This window comes from Miniopterus natalensis, chromosome 13 (genome assembly GCF_054644295.1).
Source record: "Miniopterus natalensis isolate mMinNat1 chromosome 13, mMinNat1.hap1, whole genome shotgun sequence".
Lineage (NCBI taxonomy): Eukaryota > Metazoa > Chordata > Mammalia > Chiroptera > Miniopteridae > Miniopterus > Miniopterus natalensis.
Window position 1 is genome coordinate 37,656,141 of NC_142093.1, and position 22,751 is coordinate 37,678,891.

General features: G+C 41.0%; 2 protein-coding genes across 6 annotated transcripts in view; one reads left to right on the top strand and one right to left on the bottom strand.

Annotated features, from left to right (window-relative positions):
• Positions 1-15,899: 15,899 nt before the first annotated feature.
• On the bottom strand, positions 15,900-18,841 carry FBXO48 (F-box protein 48). The gene is given in 4 exon segments (XM_016224181.2): positions 15,900-17,860; positions 17,863-18,031; positions 18,511-18,727; positions 18,729-18,841. Coding segments are annotated over 4 exon segments (495 nt in total). The 5' UTR covers positions 18,812-18,841; the 3' UTR covers positions 15,900-17,834.
• Positions 18,842-21,557: 2,716 nt separating this feature from the next.
• APLF (aprataxin and PNKP like factor) overlaps positions 21,558-22,751 on the top strand; it is a 46,791-nt gene continuing 45,597 nt past the window's right edge. For 2 of the 5 annotated variants that reach the window (XM_016224208.2, XM_016224213.2), the window contains exon 1: positions 21,558-21,813. In XM_016224208.2, coding sequence (XP_016079694.2) covers positions 21,718-21,813 — 96 coding nt within the window. In that variant the 5' untranslated portion in view covers positions 21,558-21,717. Of the gene's footprint in view, positions 21,814-22,262; positions 22,398-22,751 lie in introns of those variants that run through there. The other 3 variants (XM_016224212.2, XM_016224211.2, XM_016224209.2) reach the window with 3 other exon arrangements.

Below are 22,751 nucleotides of genomic sequence, written 5' to 3' on the forward strand. Positions count from 1 at the left end.
TACTTCTTTACCCCTAAAATGAGAATAATAATGTCCCCCTCGTAGGGCTCTTGTTAGGACTAAATGAAACGCTACCTATAAGTTACCTGGTGTGTATGGACACCCAGCAAATCCTAGCTCCCTTTCTTCTCACTCCTCTGCCATATAAGCCATTCATAGTAATCCAATTTTTTTAAATTTAACAAATAAATATTTATTGAACATTTACTATGTGCCAGCAATGAATTCTATAGTATTATTTTTCACTCATAAAGTATAAATACATTTACATCTTCTTTCATATATATTTCATAGGGTTATTTTTGCCCATAAGGTATTAATTTACTCAATTACAAATTCCCTGTGCTGGCTTTTGAGAACGTAATCTCCATAGGCTCTGTGTCAGTGGGTTTCAACTTTTGGTCTCTGTCAGAATGGCCTGTGGAATTCTTTCACTGAACATGTGCCTGAGCCTCCGCTTCAGGGGTTCTGATTTCGTAAGTGTGCAGTGGGGCCTTTATGTTTGCATTTCTACTTTAAAAAAAAAAAAAAAGTGGGTAATTTTTTTATCAACAGTAAAGGTAAAAATTACTAGTAAACTGCTTACATCCTCACTGCCTACAGTTTAGACATTGAAGCTATAGCCTAGCATTTAAGGCTCTTTACGAGCTGGCCTCCACCTGCCTTTCTTAACTGATTTCCCCTTTGCCCACTGTCCACTCCAGACATACACCCACTTCACTCATCCTTGAGAAGACCATCATGCTTCTGGAAACTCCTCTTGCTCATGCACCCCAAGACCTAGAACACTCTGTTTCTTGTCTCTGGCTTTCTCATTCTTGTTTTTCTTTAAAATATGTTTTTATTGATTTTAAAGAGAAGAAGGAAGAGGGAGACAGAGAGAGAATCATCTGTCTATTGGGTTGCTTCTCATATGCACCCCGACTCGGGACCAAACGCACAACCTGGGCATGTGCCCTGACAGAGAATCCAACCGGTGACCTTTCAGTGCACAAGACAATGCTCAACCGAGGCACACCTGCCAGGGCTGACCCCCTCATTCTATGCCTCCCTCAAGGCCCAGCTTAATGCCTTAGCTCCCCCACACCCTTTGTAATTCCCTCTACTTCCATGGCAGACCTTATGCCTCTGAATTTCTCAATCATCTATTCGTACTAGGAATTTAGCAATAGTCGTATACTCTATTAGTTGAACTTATTAACCATGCTATTTTAGGGTTTGTGTTTTCTGGGATCAGAAAAATGTCTGTGTTTTACAATTTTTTTAATCCCCCTAACACCTACTTCCATGTTTGTATATAATGGGTGCTCTGTAAACAGCTGTTGGTTGAGTAATGTGAGCAAAGGAGGCCCCTTATACATTGATGTGAGCTGAGGGGAGCCCTGCAGCTGCGAGAGCAAACACTGCCTGTCTGCTACCACCATCTGAGTATTTGGCAGATATAAACTCAGTTAATGTTCATAGCAACCCTAGGAGATTTATATCATATCATTCCCATTTTATGGATGAAGAAATCGTGTCACAGAGAGGTGAAGTGTGACAATTCGAGGTGATGATTCCACACAGCTAAGAATTGTCAGAGTTGGGGTTCTAGCCCAGTTTGGCTGGTCCCCAAGTCCCAGAGTTCATGCTCTTAACTGCCACTTTAAACTTTCCTTTCATAATAAGAGATGAACTTAATGTGTTTATTATAGATGCCAAGAACTTTGCTACATACCACACAGATTTTTCACTTATTTTTTACAATAACCATGTGAGGCAGCTTCACCACCATTTTGCAAATGAAGAAAATGAAGGTTAATAAGATTACCCAAGAGCCCTGAGCCAGCAGCCCAAGGAAATTCAAACCGGGGTCTGCCTGGCTTCTGAATCCATGTGCTTAAGTGCTCGGCTCTGTCCTGGATATATCTATATATTTGGATCTTACCACCTTTTGGCTATGTGTCTTGTTGCCATGGGAATGCCCGCCTTACTGCACCCGCTCTTCATGCACAATCAGTGGGAGCAACATTTCCTGTTAGGCCGCAGCCAGCTACAACAGGGGCTCTAGGTTTTTCTTTGTTTAAAGGGAAACCTCTGTGGTCTGATACAGCTATGCAAATAGCTCTGCCCTGAGGATACTGGTTTTGAGGCTTCTGAAGACTATGCTCTAACATTATATGTTCCAAAGCATTTTCCTGACCTCATTAGTGTGTGTGTGTTCATACACATATGTACTTAGAACTTTTTTAACCTAATTCTACCGATATCACTGTGTGCATGCACAGGGAAAAAATTGCTGTGTGATCAAAGGTCATGTTTTGTCAAGAATAAGAAAACAAACAACATGTTAAAAAGGGGGGATGCTTTACTGAAAAAGATATATGGATGGCAAATAAACCCATGAAAAGATGCTCAACATCATGAGTCATTAGGGAAATATTTATTGTTGAAGATACTATTTTGAATGCAGTGGGTCGAATAAATGACATTATTAAAAGTAATTTTGTTTCTTTTTACTATTTAAAATATGGCTATTAGAAAATGTAACATTATGCATGTGGCTTGCCTTTGTGGCTTGCATCATGCTTTTATTGGATAACGTGTTTCCAGACAGTAGTTCCTCTGTCTGGATGGTTTCTAAAGTGAGAACGTCAAAAATATGGAACAGATCCTACACCCAACCCACAATGTGTAATGTAAGCGAGAAAGAAATGTTTGCTGTTTTAAGCCATTGGGGCTTGGGGTTGTTTATTATTGCGGCATTAACACCCTCGCTATCCTGACGGGGTCAACACGGAAGAGGAACTTCCCCACTATCCTACCCTCTGAAATCTCCATCGATGTCAATTTTTCTTTTTTAGATTCCTCATCTCCAAGGGCCACAGTCAAACATGTCAGAATCCTTTATGATTTTCCCTTGTCTTTCTAAATGAACTCTGGTCTAGTAATAATTCAGAAGAAGAACAGCAAATCCAATATTACTGCATGGATTTTTCTTTTTTTTTGGTCAGTTCTTGACAAATAAGGATGATAACTTTCTCATTGCCTTGTCTTTGGGTTAGTAAATGATGTCAACATACGGCCGGAAGACTCACTGCCCCAGTTTGGTCATTTGTCCCAGTGAGTGACCCAGTTGGAATAGCAGCCGACTCTTTCTATTATGCCTGCCTTCCTGTCTCTCTTGCTCTCTGGGCCTCTCTACGAACTGTTCACGTTAGTGTTTTACAAGCAAATTCTGACAATACTGTGGAGAGTGTTTGGAGCGGGAGACAGTGGTAGTCAAGCCTGTTGTCATAATTTGGGATCACAGCAGTGAAGGTGAGTTTATTTCAGTCAACAGCTGAACAAATATTTACAGAAGGTCCATCCCATGTCTGGAATGTATGAGGATGAGGAGCTAAGCCTTACTCTTTGCCCTCAAAGAGCCGGGTGCTGATGTTCCAACACCCTGTGACTGTTGAGTGCTGTGATGGGCAGACAAAGAAGGAGAGCTGGGCTGTTGAGAGAAGGCTTCCTAGAGATGGTGATAACTGAGTGAAGCCTTGAAGAATGGATATTATCAAGAAAAGAGGGTAGGAGACAGACTTGAAAGAGACTTAGGAGGAAAAATCAACGAGAGAGAAAAGAATCTAAGATGATTTCCGGTTGAGCGCTCAGCAACCTGGCAAATGGTCATTTCATTGATGCATGGAAGAAATATAAAAAGGGACAGCCTAGTTAGTGAGAAAGGTGATGCATTTAGATAGAAAAATACGAAATGTAAAGTTCTAGTTAGGACTCTAGAAGGGACTGCCCAGTAGTAGTTACGGGTTTAGGACTGAAGCAAAGAGGAAAGACAAAAGGGAAGTTTTACATTTTGGCATAATGGGCTTGTCTATGGGCATTCGAAGCTGTAATAATGGATTAGAAGGCCCGGGGAGAAAAAAAGTCCATGCATGCATTCACTCGTGCATTCTGTATTTACTGAGTGCTCACTATGTGGTTCCTGAAGAAAAGTGAGATCAACCTGGCTAAGTGTATACTTTAAAGACAAACAGGAATGTAGACTCTTCTTTCAAGACACTTGACTGTGCAGAGATAAATAGCTGATAACTAGGTGGGATAGGAAATCAAGAGGACACTTTATAAGGATGAAAATTGAGTTGAATTTCACCTACACTTAAAAAAATCTTTTTGTCAATGAGAGAAATATAACAACATTTTCAGCTGGTTGTTCCATGCATGGGGGTTAATAGTGTTAAAAATTTCAGAGATTTCAATCATATCGGTGAATATTTCTCCTATCCACGACCTGATTCTTCTACTCCGCAAATAACGAACTTAGAAGACCTATGCTTCAAAAGAAATTGATTGGACAAATGTTAACTTGACATCTCCTGAGCTGGGTGTTATATAGGTGCAGAAAAGGGAAGACACCATCATGCCCTCTGGGGCTTAGGATCTGTTTATAAAGATTAATGCTGGTGAGCTGTATAGACGACCACTGTGATGAGACTTCACATCCATTCTTAGAAAATGCCTCAAGAAGTGAGAAAGGGGAAATATTAAGGAAAGTCTAGAAAACTGGCTTGAGCTCTGTTTGTGTTAAATGACTAACGAAAGAATTTGAGCTTTCCCTTTTTCCTTGACGGCAATGAGAAGTCATTTGTTAAAGGCCATTTGGGCAGCTTGAAAGAAGGTGACTCAAAGGACAGGGACATCAGTTAGTGGACTATTGTAGTTTATCTGCACGAGAGGTAATGGAGCGTAGGTAGTAGAAATAAAGATGAAACAGCTGTTTCGGAGGAAAGATCTACAGATAGCACTGACTAAGATGGTGAAAGTTAGGAAGCACTCAGGACTTTGGTGTCTTGCTCCCCTGAGAAGAGTAGATCTTGAACGGAGAGAGGAACGTCACAGAATGAGGGTGGGTTTGGAGTATGAGTTTGAAGTTAAGGTGAGAGAGTGGGGACCAGGGGTCCGCTTAGACTCATGAGCAAAGACGTAAAAGCTGAAATCCTCGGAGATGTGTTTGTCAAAGAAGACTGTAGAAATAAGAAATTGACACAGCTTTATGTCAGGCATCTGGGAAGACCCACGGATGGAGATCAGGAGCAGCGCGTGGGGGCAGCCAAGAGGGGTTGGTGAAGAAGCGGTTTACAGAAGGCCCTCAGAAGGCTGGGGAGAAGGAATATTTTGCAAGAAAAGGGAAGTGGTCAACAGTGTCAAATGCACAGAGATTAAGGAGGCTGAGGCCTCAAAAAAGCAGTTGGTTTTGGTCATGAAAGCACCATGGTGACTGTCAAGGGAGCAGTTCCAGAAGAATGATGAGGAGAAAGGTCACAGTACAGAAAAAGTGGTGGGTGCAGTGAAAAGGGGAAGCAGTAGTTGTAGACTATTTATTCCAGAAGGTGTTACAGTGAATTTTAGAGAAGTGGTTTGTAACTTTCAGGAGTAATGGGGTATCTCACTCCTTTATTTGTTCAATAGGCCCTCATTTACCAGGGCCCACCTGGTGCTTGCTCACTGCTAGGGGAATGGGGCAGGCCAGATCCCCACTGTTACCCTGTGTGGAGGGACAGTCTGTAAACAACTTCAGGCGACTTCAGACAGAAGGTGCTACTGATGAGAATAAAACAAGGCACAAAACAAACACATTTTAGTCTATGGCTGGAGAGAGAAAGGGCACAGATACTGAGGTAGGACCAAGTGTCACGTGTTCAAGGAACAAAAAGAAGTCCATTGTGCTTGGAGCTTGATAAACCAAGGGGAAAGTGCTGGAAGACATCAGAGAGACAGGGAAGGAGTTTGGGTTTTCTTCTAAGCCTAAAGGGGCACCATTGGTATATACGTTAGAGAAGTGACATGATCTGATTTACAACTTTTGAATTCTCTTTGGCTACTTGGTAAAGAATGGCCTATGGAGAGCAAGAGGCGAAGCTTGGACACATGGTGGGAAGCTGCTGAGTAACTCAGGCAAGAGAGAAGGGTGGCTTAGGGCAGGCTGGCAGCACTGAAGATGGAGAGAAGGAGCCAGATTTGGAATATGTTTTGGGGATGGAATCAACATTTAGGACCTGCTAAGTGTTGGGATAGAAGGGAAAAGACAAGTGAAGGATGGCTCTTAGGTTTTTGAGCTGAGTTGACTGGATAAACAGTGGAACCACTTGCTGCTCTGGGGAGAATGTGGGAGGTGCAGATGAGGGCTGTGAAAGGGTGGTAGGGTGGAGAGGGTTTGTTTTGCTCAAGTGTGACATGTTTTGAGTCATCCAAGTAGAGGTGGGGTTCAGAGGAGTGGTCAGAACCAAGTGGAAGATTTTTCTCTTAGTGGAGAACTGAGTATTTGTAAATTGTAGAGTGAAGGTAGGACTATGCTGGACAGGGGAAGAAGGGAGGGAGATGAGGAGGGAGGGTTTTGAAGGAGGCGAAGAAGGATTGGATTGGAGATTTGCCACGGAAAGCAGAAGGGACACCACTGATGTGAAAACAGAAATAAAGACAGATGTAGAAATAGAATTCTTTAGAAGTTGAGGGGAAGAAAAAGGGTAGAGCTTATGCTGAATGACCTCTGCCATCCTCTAAATAAGAGATGAAGTCACCCGCTGAGGGGGATTCAGGGGAGAGGGATTGTTAGGAGCTTAAGGAGAGAGGTGAGGAATAGACGTTTTAGGGACTCAGTTGAAAAGAGAGCATAATTCTCTCTGTAGTGCAAGGAGTGAGAAAAGTCCTTGACCTCAGAAGTCCTTAGTGATCCTAAGGAAAGAACAGGGTGCCCAGTGGGGATGAGTTGGACACACGGGTTGTGTGGAGACTCCAGCTGGTTATTTCAACCCCCAAGTCTAGAAGGCTGTATAGGAAACGAAACCAATATAAATATCACCAACATTTTACTAAATAGCAGACTGTTTATCAAATCACTCCTGTCTGAAATATCCCTCCCACAATACCCATGTCTGGCCTCATATCACATGAGCGGATTTTTGTTCAGCCAGAATGCTCCCTGGTAAACATGTCTGGTAAGAGAGTGAAGAAAATTTACAAGAATTCCAAAGGAATCAACTCTGGATTCTCTTTTCATTTGTTCTGAGTATTTAAGGTTCAAATTTAGGGCTGTCCTTCCTCCCCTCTAAGGTGATAGAGCTGATCGTGTGAGGAAAGTGTGGAGTTTTTTTTAACATCACAGCAATTGGGGAAAGGAATTGGTCCGTATGGATTTTAAAAAGAGCCTTGCCTATGTTTCGGAAAACATTGTTATAGATCCTACCCTTATATTCCCTAGTGTCTAGTTAGCTTCCAAATGAACTCTGTCTAGTCCTGCAGCGTTGGCTCAACTGAACGTCACAATCCTTTATTCTCCCAATAAAACTGAGCACTCGCTAAGGAAAACATTGGCTTGCACAACTATTATCTCTAAAATGGGCATTGAAAGCCTAGCTTGGAACTGAAAGCTGAACATTGTTTCCCTTTTTTGTAGCTGAGCTTTGCTCACCCCTCTGAAGCAGCTAAGGGAGTAATAAAATTTGCCCCAAGAATAAAAAGTGCTTGTGGTAAGATTTCAAGTTATTACCCTGCATTGATTAATCTTGTAGCTGTCATGTTGCATAAAAGAAATTGACCTCCAAAGAATATAATGTATGATTTTTTTTACAGGAGGTTTAAGATCAGGCAAAACTAATGTTTGTAAAAGTCAGAACATTGATTACTTTTGGGGGCATGTTATGTAATCTGGGAATCCTCAGGAGGAAGTCTCATAAGATGCTGGAATATTCTATAACTTGATCCAGAAATTGTGTATTAATACGAGGAAGACAAATTTTTGATCTGTACATTTAGTGTTAGTGTGCTTTTGAATATAATTGTATATTGTCTTTCAATAAAAAATTGTGTTAGTTTCCTATTGCCATTGTAATAAATTACCACAAATTTAACGGCTTAAGACAGCACACATTTATTATTCTGGAGGTCAGAAGTCCAAAATGGGTCTCAGTGGGCTAAAATCCAGGTGTTGGCAGGGCCGCATCCCCTTCTGGAGGCTGGAGGGGAGAACACAGGCTGGGTTTTGCTTTGCCTTTTTGAGCTTGTAGAGGTTTCCCACATTCTTTGGCTTGGACTCTCCTTCCTCTCTCAAAGGCAACATTGGCCAAGTGATGACATCTCTCTGGGTCTGACTCTTCTGCCTCACTTATACTCATTTAAGTACTCTGGTGATTGCATTTGTTGCACCTGAATAATTCAGTATAACCTCCTTGTTTTAAGGTTAGTTGATTAGCAACTTTATTCCCTCTTACCATATAAGTTAACATATTCACAGGCTCCAGGAATTAGGATATGAATGTCTTTTATTGGGGGGGGGGCATTATCCTGCTTACCACAATTATTCTGTTATAGTTTCTTAATTTATAATTAAAGTGTTCAAGATAAATTCCCAACAAAAAATTTTTTAAAACTATTAACAATAAAATCTTGATCCCATTTTCAAGTGGCATCTCCCCAAATGGTCTTTTTCTAGTACCGATTATTCCTGGATCTGCTTACTCTTGTGCTCACAAGTTTATAACATGTCCCATGATGATTCAACCTTCTATCCTGGCCATTCTCTAAAATATAATAGAAAATTCAGCTATAAAAAATATGAAACTTGGGTTTCTGGGGGTGGGGTGGCAAAATGCATATCAAGAGAGGAAAAGAAAGATCAGTTGCGACTTCCATCTCAAGAAACACCAGGGTTAACTCACCCCTCACTACAAAAGATAATTTTCCCTTTGATGGAGAAGGACCTTTCCAGAGCAACGAATACATGCTACGTGCACAGCAGCCTGCTTGATCTATCCCGAAGCCTGGCTCTGTTAACTGCTGGAAACTTTTCTCTTTGCCTGTCATTCCATTCTCCTGAGAGAGAGTCCAGCAAATATTATAGACTGTTAATGATCCAGTGTACATGGGCGTATTTCAAACTTTTAGACAATACGTGTAAAATCCATTTTCTGGGTAGGATAAGGCACATGATTAAGGTGGTTCATACTGCTTTTAATGTTAAACAAGGGGGACTGGTAAGTCCTAGTTCTCTTAACTGCTACACAGGCTCTTATGTTCCATTGGTGAAGCACTGCAGCTACGACACTGGAGTTGATGGAGCAGCAAACTACCTGGTAATTTTGTAACCCATCCAACATATAGGTAGAACACCAACGTGAAGTTCTAAGGCAGTGAGTGGGGTGAAGGCTGAAAAAATACCAAGCTTGGCTTTGACTTAAACTTTTCTTTAAAAAGGAAAAGAGCTTATGATACAAAAATGGAAGCTTTTAAGCAAAGAATGTGCTATTGATTTTTCCAGGCATATCATTGTGAAACTTAAGAAGATCGGAGGAAAAAGAAACACAAAAATAGGGCACGCACAAGGACCTGGAAACGCGAATGTTATTGGACCCCTCAACAGCAACACTGAAACTAGAATAGATCAGGGCCTTCAAAACTCTGAGTAAAATTTATTTTTGACCTGGAATTCCATGTTTGTCTTCCTCGGGGCATTGCTCCTTCAATTCCTGGCCATTCTGGGTTTCCACAATGCACTTCACTTAGGTTCTTTTTGGCATCTCTCCCTGCATGCTCTATCATTGACCTTCCTCTGCTAAGTCACTTCTCATTCCCCCATCGACTCTGCTTTCCTACTGTTTCAGTTCCACACCTCCTAGTCACACTGAAGATGCAATTTGTATTGCTGTTTCTGTGCTTCTTGTTGTTTTGGGCTAATCTGCAATTAGGTACAGAGAGGCCTTTTCCCTCCTCCCTAAAAATGGAAAGTTTTTCCCCTTGTTTTACTCATTTCAGTCTTTCAACAGCTACTTATTGATTGACTACTCTCAGCCAGGCTGAGAAAATAAAACAAAAGTAAGCCCCCAATGGCCTCTGTCACAACCTATTGGCAATTCTAATTCTACCCTCTTCTTCCTGTGCCGGTAGATGACAGGGTCAGGTGTTTACTCTTAGGAGGGCGAAGGAAGGGGCACATGCAAACTGCTAACGCTACCCTGCTACCTGACCGTTTGACACACCTTCCCGGGGCCACTGTTACGCATGGCTGCACCTGTCCTCAGCGTTCCCTCCCTCCATGGACGCTTCTTCAGGGCACCAGGGACCGGGGAGCCCTTCACCGTCGGGTCCCCCACAGCCTCTCCATCCCCACTCTCTAACTGCATTTGCCTACGCATTTCTTGTCTTTGTCCAACGAGTCAGCAAAGCTGTAACCGCTCCCCGATTTGACTTGCTCCATGTGCTTCAGTGTCACACCGAAGCAAAGGTGCCAGGGGGCCGTTGCAAGGCCCGTGGAGTGTGTGCATGCGGCGCACGCACGGAAAGGCGCCTGTCTCTGCTGCTCCAGCTGGACACCCGGCTGGTAGCTGCAAAGGCTAACTGGCTGACTGCTTTGTAGACTTTCTCTTTCAAAGCTTGAAGGTTTTTGAAAGCTGGAATTTCTAAAATCAGTGAAGGGGTTAGTTCAAAAGGGAAGCCTCAACATGTGGTAAATATCGTTTATTAAAGAGGTAACTTAGACAGTGTTGGTGGGAATGCAGATTGGCGCAGCCACTGTGGAAAATAGTATGAAACTTCCTCAAAAAATTAAAAATGGGAACTGCCATATGACCCAGCAATTTGATTTCTGGGAATCTATCTGAAGAAACCCGAAACACTGATTTGAAAGAATATATGAACCCGTATGTTCATTACAGCATTATTTATAATAACCAATATTTGGAAGCAGCCAAGTGTATGAATGGATAAAAATGTTGTGGTACACTTACGCAACGGAATACTACTAGGCTGTAAAAAAGAAAGAAATCTTACCTTTTGTGACAGTATGAATGGACCTGAAGGGTATTATGCTAAGTGAAATAAGTCTGTTAAAGAAAGACAAATATAGGACCATATGACTTCACTTACACGTAGAATCTAATGAACAAAATAAATTAACAAACAAAATAGAAACAGAGTCATAGATACAGAGAACAGACTGACAGCTCTCAGAGGAGAGGGTGGCTGGGAGGCTGGGTGAAAAAGGTGAAGGGATTAAGCAAACAGGGAAAAAAAAAAAACCCTCATAAACACAGACAAGAGTATGGTGATTACCTGAGGGAAAAGGGGGAGGGGAGATAAATGGTGATGGAAGGAAACTTGACTTTGAGTGTTGAACGCACAGTACAATATGCAGATGATGTCTTATAGAATTGTACACCTGAAACCTATGTAATTTTATTAACCAATGTCACTCCAATAAATTCAATAAAAATTTAAATAGTTAACTTAGACAAATTATTATTTAAAATGGAAGAAAAATTTTTTAAATTTATCATTATTGTTGAAAGTATTACAGATGTCCCTCTCTTTTCCCCCCCATTGACCCCTCCACCACACACCCACCCCACCCTAGACCTTCCCTGCACTATTGCCTGTGTCCTTGGGTTATGCATGTATGCATGCACATTCTTTGGTTAATCTCTCGCCCCCACTCCTTCCCGCTGAGATCCCTCAGTCTGCTCCATGCTTCTATGTCTTTGGATCTATTTTGTTCATCGGTTTATTTTGTTCATTACATTCCACATGTGAGTGAGATCATGTGGTACTTGTCTTTTTCTGACTGGCTTAAAAAATGGAAGAAAATTTAAAGTAATGCATAGGCATTGTTATTTTGTGAGTCTTCTATTAATTAGTGTGCAAACTAAAGCTTATATAGTATGTATTTTTTAATTTATTCAAATGAAGCTAGAAATTTCAAAAACAGTTGTCACTGGAGGGTATTTAGAAATAAGACAGAATCTACACTAGAGCTTTGAAAGAATGCTATTACGTTTTATTAAAAAGAAGTGTGTGTGTGTGTGTGTGTGTGTGTGTGGTGGGGGATGGGGGGCTGTTTACAAGACATTTGCCTGTGGATTCTAAAACTATGCCTTTTAATCAAAGATGGGGTTTTCACCCTTCTTGGGAGATTGATAATTATGATGTATCTAATTTCCATGAAAATATCCTGCCAGTTGTTTTTCATTCTATTTATTTATTTAAGTTATTCAAAATATGTATTGATTAATCACTATGTGCCAGGCACTGTTTTAGCTGCTGATCTTGTTGAGTTTATATTCTTGTTAAGTAGATAAATTATAATGTGGTGATAATTCTTACATGAAAAGTCAGATAACAGGAATAAAGAGTCAAGGCTGATGATGCTCTTTCAGTGAAGGTGATCAGGGAAGTCCTCTCCAAAAAGATGACATTGAGCAGACACCTAAAGGAGCCACGTTGATATCTGGGGGAAAAGCATCCAGACAGAGAAAACAGGTGCAAAGGGCTGAGGCAGGATGTGCTTGAGGAACATCAAGAATGTCAGTGTGGTAAAAGCAAAGTATGAGTGGGAGGTGGGGGAGAAGAAGGGCCTGAAGGGAAGACCAAAGCAGCGGTGGAATCCAGGTCATGTAGAATCAATTAGGGAAATGCCACAAATAAGTAAAAATTTCCATGCAATGTGTCCTAAAAGTTCTCAGGTATTCTCTTAACTCCTGAGTAACTATACTTCCAATTAGATTTAGAAATGCAATAAATTGTGCCTGTCAATTTATTAGACACATAATTGTTAAAACCAAAGGTCCCAGTAGTCTTATTATTTGATCTATCAATGGTACCTGATGTGACCGATCCCTCCTCCCTCCTTAAAGCATCTCACTTACTTTCTAGATTCCCCTCTACATCATTTCTCAGCCTCTTTGGCTCGCTCCTCTTCATCTCTGAATGCTGGAGTGTCTCAGGTCTCAAACCTGGAACGACTCCCTTATCTACTTATAATCCTGTGTTTTGAAAAGTCTTTAAGTTTTAATATAAAATGGTCAACTGATTATGCTCCTGCGATGTTAATGCTGGACTTGTTACAAAACTTAAATTCAAAGATAAAATATTTTGCAAGGATATAATACATACAAGTGTTCATTACAGAGTCACCAAGAACACTCTGTTCTGAAAATAAAATATGGAAAACGGTATTGATTTATGATGATGAACTAAATATAGTCCCATTGCTTAATACCCGGACAGTTCTTTCTATGCTTTGCTTAATATTGGCTGCACAATGTGGTAGCAGCGACTCAATGATGTATATTTGCAAAATGTTTAAGAGATTGCTTGAAATGTAAAAACAAAACAACCAACTTGTTCTATGTCATTAAAAAAACAAACAAAACCCCCTCCGCCTTAGATAACCAACAAGATTGGTTCAAAGACTTGGTGATTTGGTTGACATTTCAACACTGAATATAACCCTGCGTGGGCATTCACAGGTGACATAAACATATTATGTAACCTGCTCCTTCCTAGTGAAATTGTGTCTCGAGGGAATTCAACTTCAAACACAATCGGACCCACTTTGCTACACTGAGGTCAGTTTTCAAAAATGGAAATCATGGTATGAAGTGTAATTTTGAAGCTAAGGACTAAATTTCAAAAAGTTCCCTGATTTCAAACTTTATATAAATGAGTTAAGACTTCTTTTTTACTCTCTGAATATTGATAGTATGGGAAATTGCTACAAAGGGAAGTTACTAAACTGCAGTTAAACAATATTATAAAAAGAGAAAGTGATTTCAGAAGAGCAGAATTTCACAAATATCTTAAGAGTGGTTAGTTTACATACAAAAACCATGGTGCAATGATTGTGTCCATATTTGGAAGTACCTATATTTGTGATCAGCTGATTTTATTATGAATAAAAATAAATACCTCTCTTACTTAAAGGATTTAAGGCTTCATTCTGCATTGCAAACCGGAACCAGAAATACAAACCTGACATAGGCGAGAACTTACAATTTTAATAAAAGGGTGAGAAATTTCTTTAACCTCAAGACTGTTAAACCATAAATGTCTAATTCTAAACTCTTGGAACCAACAAACCCAGAGCTCACATCCGTTGCTTCAGTAGAATATATTCACACTTACAGCCCAACGTCATAGAACTACAGAGTCAGTGGAGACACTGGGATGAAGATTTAAAGAACAAATCTATAGCCCTCTAGGAAAACATCTGCGCAGAACAATTGGACATTCTTTTTTGGGGGGCAAAAAGTACAAAATTAAATTCACATGTTCTTAATTGTGCCATGGAGATTAAAGTAGAAACCTATTGTGTGGTCAGGTCAGGACTGAAGGGCAGAGAGTGATAGAAATTTTATTCATTGGAGAATTATATCCACTGTCATCTTAAATTTCCAGCTGTAGAAGCTCTCTGCCATTTTGGGGTTCTATGCTCCCTATGTTCATAAAGCCATACTTCACTCTGCCCAACTCTCCCACCTGGAGGTGAAACCGATTAGTTTCAGTTCTGTCATTTGCAACAAAAGGGTTAACATTCTGACTTCTGATTTCTGAGATTAGCAAACCCAGCTGGAATGAGGAACTTGCTCACACCCAAGCTCTTGGTCTGGTTTCAACAGAAATATTCCTCCCTCTGCTGGAAGCTGCTAGCACTGACCAGGTCTCAAGGACGGTGTAGCAGAAACAGCTCCCAAGCACTCTCTTCCAAGCTGTTTCACCTTACTCAGTTTACTTTGCTTCTGTAAGCCTCAATTTTTGCATCTTTAAAATATTAATGTTCAAAAAATACTTTTCAAGACTGTTTGATGAGTTAAAAAAGGTACTTAATCAATGGAAGATATTATGATAAGACAATTTTAGGGAAGAAAGCCAGCCTGTTCCTCAAGTTTTTCAAGGTTGTAAAATATTGTTAGTATTCTGGATCTGAGAAAACATACATATATTATGTCAATCTAAGAAGCTACTGCTGTAAGACTTAATCTTGACTATTAAAAGTACTCCAGTCATTTGTACATTAACTCAGGCTCGGCACATTATTCGGTCTTTCGGGGTTGGGGTTGTCAGGTAAAATGTTAACTATCATAATAAATCAACTTTGTTTATTGTTGACCTACTTTCATCCATTTGATGTTTTTGGTCTTCCAACTGTACTACAAATAAAAAGGCATGATCTTCCATCTTATGTATTATTCTCCCCAATCCATATCCTGTTGTTACTACTCATCTTATTTTTGTTAATATCATTAGGCATTTGAAGTTTTGGAGAGATTATATAAAGCCAAAAAAAAAAAAAGATAAAGTGTTTCCCAGCCGGGGGTGGCTCAGCGGTTGAGCATCGACCTAGGATCCAGAAGACGGATGTCTGATTCCCGGTCAGGGCACACGCCCGGGTTGCGGGCTCGATCCCCAGTAGGGGGCGTGCAGGAGGCAGCCGACCAATGACTCATCATTGATGTTTCTATCTCTCTCTTGCTCCCTCTCCCTTCCTCTCTCTGAAATAAAGACATATTTAAAAAAAGAAAAAGAAAAGATAAAGTGTTTAGGGTTATATTTTTCAAATTAGCCTTGTATATGTGTCACAATCCTAAGGTCTAAAGTTTATATTCATATAGATTTTATTGATTGTCTCCTGGTCTAAGATTGGGTTATAAACTAGAAGCAACTTACAAAACAGGTTTCTAAATTTATTTTTAAAAATAGATCTTGAACTGATTAAATATAAAAAACCCCTGGAAATTCCAATAATCTTGCCTCTTTTACAAACTGTGTATACTTAGCATGTTATTTTATCTATGACTAAGAGGACTCCTTCCACATTACTCCACCCATTCATGTTTCCAGATGCTAATGGCTCAGTCTGATAAATGTACAGTTCATTCTAAGCCCATACCATAAAATTGGTCTTTGAGTTCCAAAATGTTCCTTTCAGTGTAGACTATGAGCATACCTCATAACTTATTATACAAATAATTACTTAAATGCAATAATACTACAAAAACCAAACTAAAAATTATTCATATAACTCACAAAAATAATACTTAAAATTGATTGGGGTGACCCAATAATTAAAAGTAGTAAGTGAAACATTTGGGTTAAGTGTATTTTCAAGTGTTTATTAAAAAACACACAAAATATTTCTACTTTCCAATTTTTCTCTTACAGCTTTTGAGAGGCCAGAACAATTATTCATATATTAGCATTAATATCAAGCATACCATATATCTTATGAGTTTTACATTGCATTTTAATACTTGTCTACTAACAATATAGTAAATTATTTTTTATATATATACTGAATAGGATTAAAATAAATAATACAGAAATAATTTAATAAATGTTTATGGAACACAAAACATTTGTGTTCCAGGCTTTGGGAACACAAAATAAATGGTCCCTGCCATTAAGAAGTGCACATCTAGCCCGGCCGGGCGTGGCTCAGCGGTTGAGCATCGACCTAGGATCCAGGAGATCGGGGTTCAATTCCCGGTCAGGGCACATGCCCGGGTTGCAGGCTAGGCAGCTGATCAATGACTCTCTCATCATTGATGTTTCTATCTCTCTCTCCTCCTCTCCCTTCCTCTCTCTGAAATCAATAAAGATATATTTAAAAAAAAAGAAAAAAAAAAGAAGTGCACGTCTAAAGGGGGAGAAAGACAAATAAAACAGACAATTTAACATAGTATGACCGCTTTGACAATGGTATGTATAGAGAATTACAGGGAACCTTAAGAGGACCACTTACTCCAGAATGGTAGAAGTTAGGGATGGTTTCCAGGTCAAGATGATAAATTTACAAAAGAGATTACCAAGAAAAGAATTAATGATGGGTGATAGGAAGAACATTCCTAACGAGGGGTTGTCAAACAGTCTTAGAGATTGGACTGCCTGATCTTTAAGGCCCCTTCCAGCTCTAAGAAGATAATGGACAGTCAATCATCATCTGCTTGATCCAACAAAGGGAATTTGTAGAGAATGGGGCATTTTTCTGATAGTTGCCTATATGTTAAATACTGGTTTCCTGGATTCTTATTTTTCGTGCTATAGAGCACAGTTTAAGAAGAATACCCCATACTAACCAAAATGTTTTGTAGACACCTACTATGGTACTGGCCACAGATTCAGAATGAACAATCTGGCACAGTGAATACTATATCATCTACTTTTAAGAAAAAGAGAAGAAAAATTAAGTTAAAGGTTCCTGGAAAGCTATAAACTTTAACAAGGTCAGGTATTTAGGGTTCTCTGAAACAGTATTTTTCTTTCTTTTAAACATGGAGAGAAAAAGAAAGCTGTCCTCTGTCTTGGTTTTCAATGAGTAGAACACTAGGTGGTGCTACAAGGCTGCCAGGAAAAGCAGTATGGCTATTCGGATGGTAGCTCAGTGTTCTGAAAACTTACAATAGTTTTTGAGTCCCTGAGAGCAATTCCAGGGCTGTAGGCAAGTAATGGGAACCTTAATCTCACAAGTTTTAGCTCTATGGTCAGGTGAATTGGAAACTAAACCACAAAGTTAGCACATTTTAAAATGGTTTCAATGTTTGACAATTCAATCTGATTTCACTAAAATGGAAATTTTAAAGTTATTGAAATAGAAATTTATTATACACTTAAACATATTGCTATTAGTTCCATTTAGGTAATCTTCCCAGGAGCCTAGTTATGCCTACTATTTAATGATCTCTAGGACAGTTTCTTCAAACGGTTTTCTGAATTTCTGAATTATCATTAAGCAGAAAATACCAAATTCTCTTTTCATTAAAGAGGTAGTAACACAATACACTAACACAAATACATGAAACAATGCATTTTGGAATCACTCTACTGGTACATTATTTCTTATATAAAAAACATTTCATGATTTTTCCATATTACAGTAAAACCAGAAGAATATTTTTTACTAAAGTGCCAAGTAAAAACAAAGCCTTACTTTTACAATATTTTTTACTTTTAAATGTTAAATATTTAAAAAGGTAAACAAAAAAAATGAAGAGATAAATACCTTTTACAAACTAAGAGTCATTTTAGTTTTACACTCTCACAGTTATGAGATCTGTTTGTCAATTGGTCTTTTCAGTTCTGCTTCTAGAATTTCCCCCCATGTTTCTGCATCCATCTGGCACAGGATTGTTTCTGGGAGGTCAGTAGGAGAACGTATGTTGCTGTATCTGCCGCTTAGCCATCCAAGTTTCACTTGGCTCTTCCGGTAATTCCTCAGTAGTGTGTCCTAAAAGAGGTAAACCAGCATCATCACAGAAGGTAGTGGGTTGCTGCCTGGTGAGCTGAGTTTGTTTGAAGCCAGAGAAGCGGATTGACAGGGCTGAAGATGAAGTATTTGCGTTGATATACACATATACTACTAAACGTGCGTGTGTGTAGATATTCATGCATATGTGTATACAGACAGTGTGAGCCACAGAGTTTGCTGGGGGTTTTGGATAATGTGAAGTGAAAAGAAGTAGCTGCTTTCTTTCTGGTTAACAGGAAAATGCCCACATTTAAGATCTAAAAAATGTTGAAGGATGGATGGGAGATAGTGTGGTCTGCAGGAAAAGAATAACAATCCAACTTTAAGTTCCAAAGCCAACACAGTCTGTATGTCATTCGGTCTATGAAATCCTACCTCATCCAAGCAGCAAGTAGAGTTTGGTGCAAACCGACCACCATATTGTTAAGAACAGTGCAGGCCGCAAAAATTACACTTACCCTCCAGGAATAACCACTATTTTGATCATGATCTATTTCTCTTTTGCACACAGCTCTTAAGGCCAAGCAATGAGGTTTCCATAAGGTGTCATTGTGTATTATTTTGTCGTTCCAGCTCTTGCATGTCATTGAAGCCCTGCACAAACTCTGAACATCCAGGTGACTGAAGATCTGTTCAGTAAGCTCCGAAGGCAGCCATTCGCAGAAGTTATTTTCACTCATTGTCTTTCTCGGCAGCCACAGAGTTCAGTTCTACGTCGGAAACTCTTGAATGATGGCTCTTCTTGGACTTATTCTGCATAGCTTGATGCTTTAGTTAATTCCCTTCCCAGGTAACCTACAAGGCAGAGTTTAAACTTAGTCTCTTCAGATCAGACTGTGGATTCTAGTCCAAGCCAGGTAAGTTTCTGGGAATGATTTTAAAAACTTGAACTTTCTTGACTTGAGCTTTTCAGTCTGTAAAATGGGGCCAGTAATGCTCCTCTCGTGCATGTTCTTGCCTGAATTAACAGGGACAATGCATGAGTCCTCTAGCTTCACATCTGAACTGCACACTGGAGACACTCAACACATGTTACTTCTTTTTAATATTGTTAGGACATGCGTTTGTCACTAGACATTTGAGTTTCTGCTTGCTCCCAAAACACATTATCTAAAAAAGAGAAGTGATTCTTCACAGACTACACTTTATTGAATTTAGTAGAAATGCCTAATGTGAGAACATATTCCAAGTATTTATTGAAAACACCTTTAAAAATGTGTAGGATTCAATTCTGTTAAGCTCCGGAATGCTCATTGTCTGTGAGAACTGATGCCTCGTCATTAATTTCTTCATCTACAATTTTCGACTTAATCATAAACCTGATGGACATTTAGTAGTTTATATAAGAATTGTTTATCTACTTGCACCTAATGGGTAGGTGTTCACATTTGACACAAATACTGTCTGAAATGGACAAGAGGTTGAGATCAGGGTTAGAATGACACAAAGTCTCAAATATTCAACTCAGTGATAAGATTAGTGTTTTAAAAATGGCCTCTTGAAGCTATCCCACTTGCACAGTTAATTATGAACCAGGGTAATAGTCACTGAGGCTATCAAGCAACAGTGACTCACCATTATAAACAATGTTTATTATTCAGCTGGTATAGCATGTAACTAAAGATTGGGGTGGTAAAACCACAATACATATACAGATGATGTATTATAGAATTGCACCCCTGAAGCCTATATAACTTTATTGACCAATGTCACCCCAATAAATTCAATAAAATATTAAAAATAAATAAATAAAAACAAAAAACAAATCTTGTACCTTTACTTCTATCACTAATTACTATATTGAAAGTGTTTTGTATAAATTATAAATTATACTAATTATAATTTAAACTAATTATAAATTAAACTAATTTATAATTAAACTATAATTAGATATAATATATATTATATTTATTTATAATATATTTATAATATATATTATTATTTATTAATTATAAACTATAATAAATAGAATACATAACTATAATTAATTTATACTTAAACTGTAATTATAAATTAAACTAATCCACAGATAAAGTTATCTTTTTTCCTTAACTGGAAAAAAAAAAAAAGAGTCCAGTTTCAGTTAATTTACTTAAGGTGCATGGCGCAGGCTTCCAAAATCAGTTGAAAGCATGGAGCTATTTTTGCATATAAAGACAGCTTATACTTACTCAAAATCAGTTTATTCCATTTGGCACTTCTTTTTATAATAAAGAGGGATAGTGTTGGAGGAGGGGTTTGAGATAAGGCTAAATACTTTTAACTGAGCTCATGACAATTCCCCTCCTTGGGTCAGCTACTCGCCCGTCTGTTTCTGGGCCTACCAAGACCATGGTTGTTCCCATTCCGTTGGTTAGGACACAAATTATCTACGGTGGTCAGAATTTTAAGGCCTGGGTTCAGCAGAGGACTCCCTCTTGCGGGTTTGGGGAAGTAGCGCCAAGTGGTGAAAACAAGTTATGAGTCATGCGCACGTTTTTGACACGCTCCCCTCCCCCCCAGCATCACTTCAAACCAAAGCCAAGCCACAGAATTCTTGAAAAGAACCTCGTGTTAGGAGAAGGCCGCTGTCTGTCTGTAACCCCCTGCAGGGGCTCGCTGGGGAAGAAAATGCGCCTTCCCGTTATGACCCCCGAGAGGCAGAAGGCTTTTGAATTTGACAGTCGGGGGAGCCGTGGTGAGGTTCCTAAGACCCCACTAGGCATCTTTCTTCTAAGCCCAGTTTTGCCCGGGGCCTGAAAAACTGTCCCCTTTCAGCGTCTTCTTTACGAACCAAACTTGGCCGCAAGACCTCTCCAGCGGGGGAGGAGGGGATCGCCCCTTTCGGGTGTCACACGGAGGGCGAGGGATCCGGAGGCGGGGTAGCCCTGGCTGCGGGCGCCCCCGGGCGACCCCCACCCTGTCCAGACCCCGAGTCTCAGCCGAGCCACGCTTCTCGATTGCCCCGCGCAGGGTGCAGCTGCCGGAGTTCAAAGAACTCGGGGCGCTGACAAATGAATAACAATAACAACTCTGAGCACCTGCCGTCGCTTCAGCTCTGCGGCGCCGAGCGGAGGCAGTGCCCCGGAGACTGCCCGCCGGACGCCGGCAGGTAGGGAACGGAGGACACTCTTACCCGCTGCAACCTGCCGGCTTCTCCTCCCGCGATTATAAATCCGGGGGCCTCTAAATCCCTGTCCAAAATCCCCCTGGCCCCGCCCACTCTAGCCCCGCCTTGCTCAGATTTCGCGCAGGCGTAGAGAGGGCGCGCATTGCCTTTTGGGATTGGTAGTTTTACTAGGGCATTTCTTCTGCTGGGCAAGGGAGGAGAAGGAAGGCGCTGCGGACTACAAGGACCGGCGTCCTCCAAGCCGCGTGGGCGGGGAGAAGAGGTGGGGAGGGGTGGGCAGGCCCGGGGCGGGAGGACCCGGGGTGTTTAAAGAGTTGCTGGGAGTCCGAGAGGGACGGGAATCCCCGATTGCGTCGGCGGTTCGGGGGGAGGGGCGGGACTCGGCCGGAGTCGCTCGAGCCTCAGCTGCGGGAGAATTTGACACACCCCGGCCGAGCCTCAGCTCCCCTCCCCCCGTGTTTTTCCAGGGGCCCTGTGTAGGTTCAGTGCGGGTCCCTGGAAGGCGGAAACGGCTGCGGGGCCGGTCTCCTCGCGCAGGGCCCTAAACCTAGCCGCCATGTCGCGGGGATTTGAGCTGCAGCCGCGGGACGGCGGCCCCCGGGTGGCCCTGGCGCCCGGAGAGACGGTGATCGGCCGCGGGCCGCTGCTGGGAGTAAGTGTGGGGCGGCTGGGCGGCCCGAGCGCCGAGCGGCGGACGCGCGTGCTTGCTTCCGAGGCCTTCCCCTGTCCGAGCCCGATCCCCACCACGCAGCCATGTCTGGGTTTTCCAAGTTCGGGGGGGAGCACGTTTTTCACGCAGCTTCAATCAACTCACAACCGTTTCCCTTATGTTACCTTTAAAAAGCACCGACTTGGGTTATCATCATTATAATCTTATCCTGGGGTCGGCAAACTGTGGCCCTGGGTCCAAATCCAGCCTGTTTCGGATATTGCCTCTTGGCCTGACAAGCCACAGTGTTTACAGTGGTAGCTGGCCCTTTATAGAAAAAAGTTTGCCAACCCCTGATTTTAAAATTTCTTTTAAGCTTTTGGCCCCTTCTGTGGGACGGAGTGGCCTTACTTTTATTGTAATCGTCTTTTTCAGGAATAGCAGCAGCTCAGCCTTACGTAGTGTGCAGTGTGCCAGGCGTACCAAGTTCTTCAGTCCTTTAAAAACCGTGCGAGTTAGGTGCCCTTATTATCCCCGTTGTTCTGATGAGAAAATGGAGCTGTAGGTCGGCTATTTAAAGGCCACAGGTACAGCTTTTGGACACATAGTGGCACTAAACTAACCTCCACCCTCTTTGGGATGTCTAGGAATTAGAAAACTGGTCTTTTGCATTACGGAATTTTGTATCTCTCTCTAAATATGTACATGTCTATTGTTTTCTTAACATTCAGCATTTCCTTTTTAGTGCCCACTTTGTGCAACACATTTTGTAGACCCTAGCACTGTGGGCATACAAATATGAATGAGACATGGGTGGCTGTCCTCTGGTGACAAGTCTGTGAGCTAATACCGGGGAGTAATGAGTGTGGACTGAGTTGGTTAACCTCCAGCGTCCAAATGGAACCATTGGTATGAGCCCTAGAACCCGTCTCCAAGCAGGA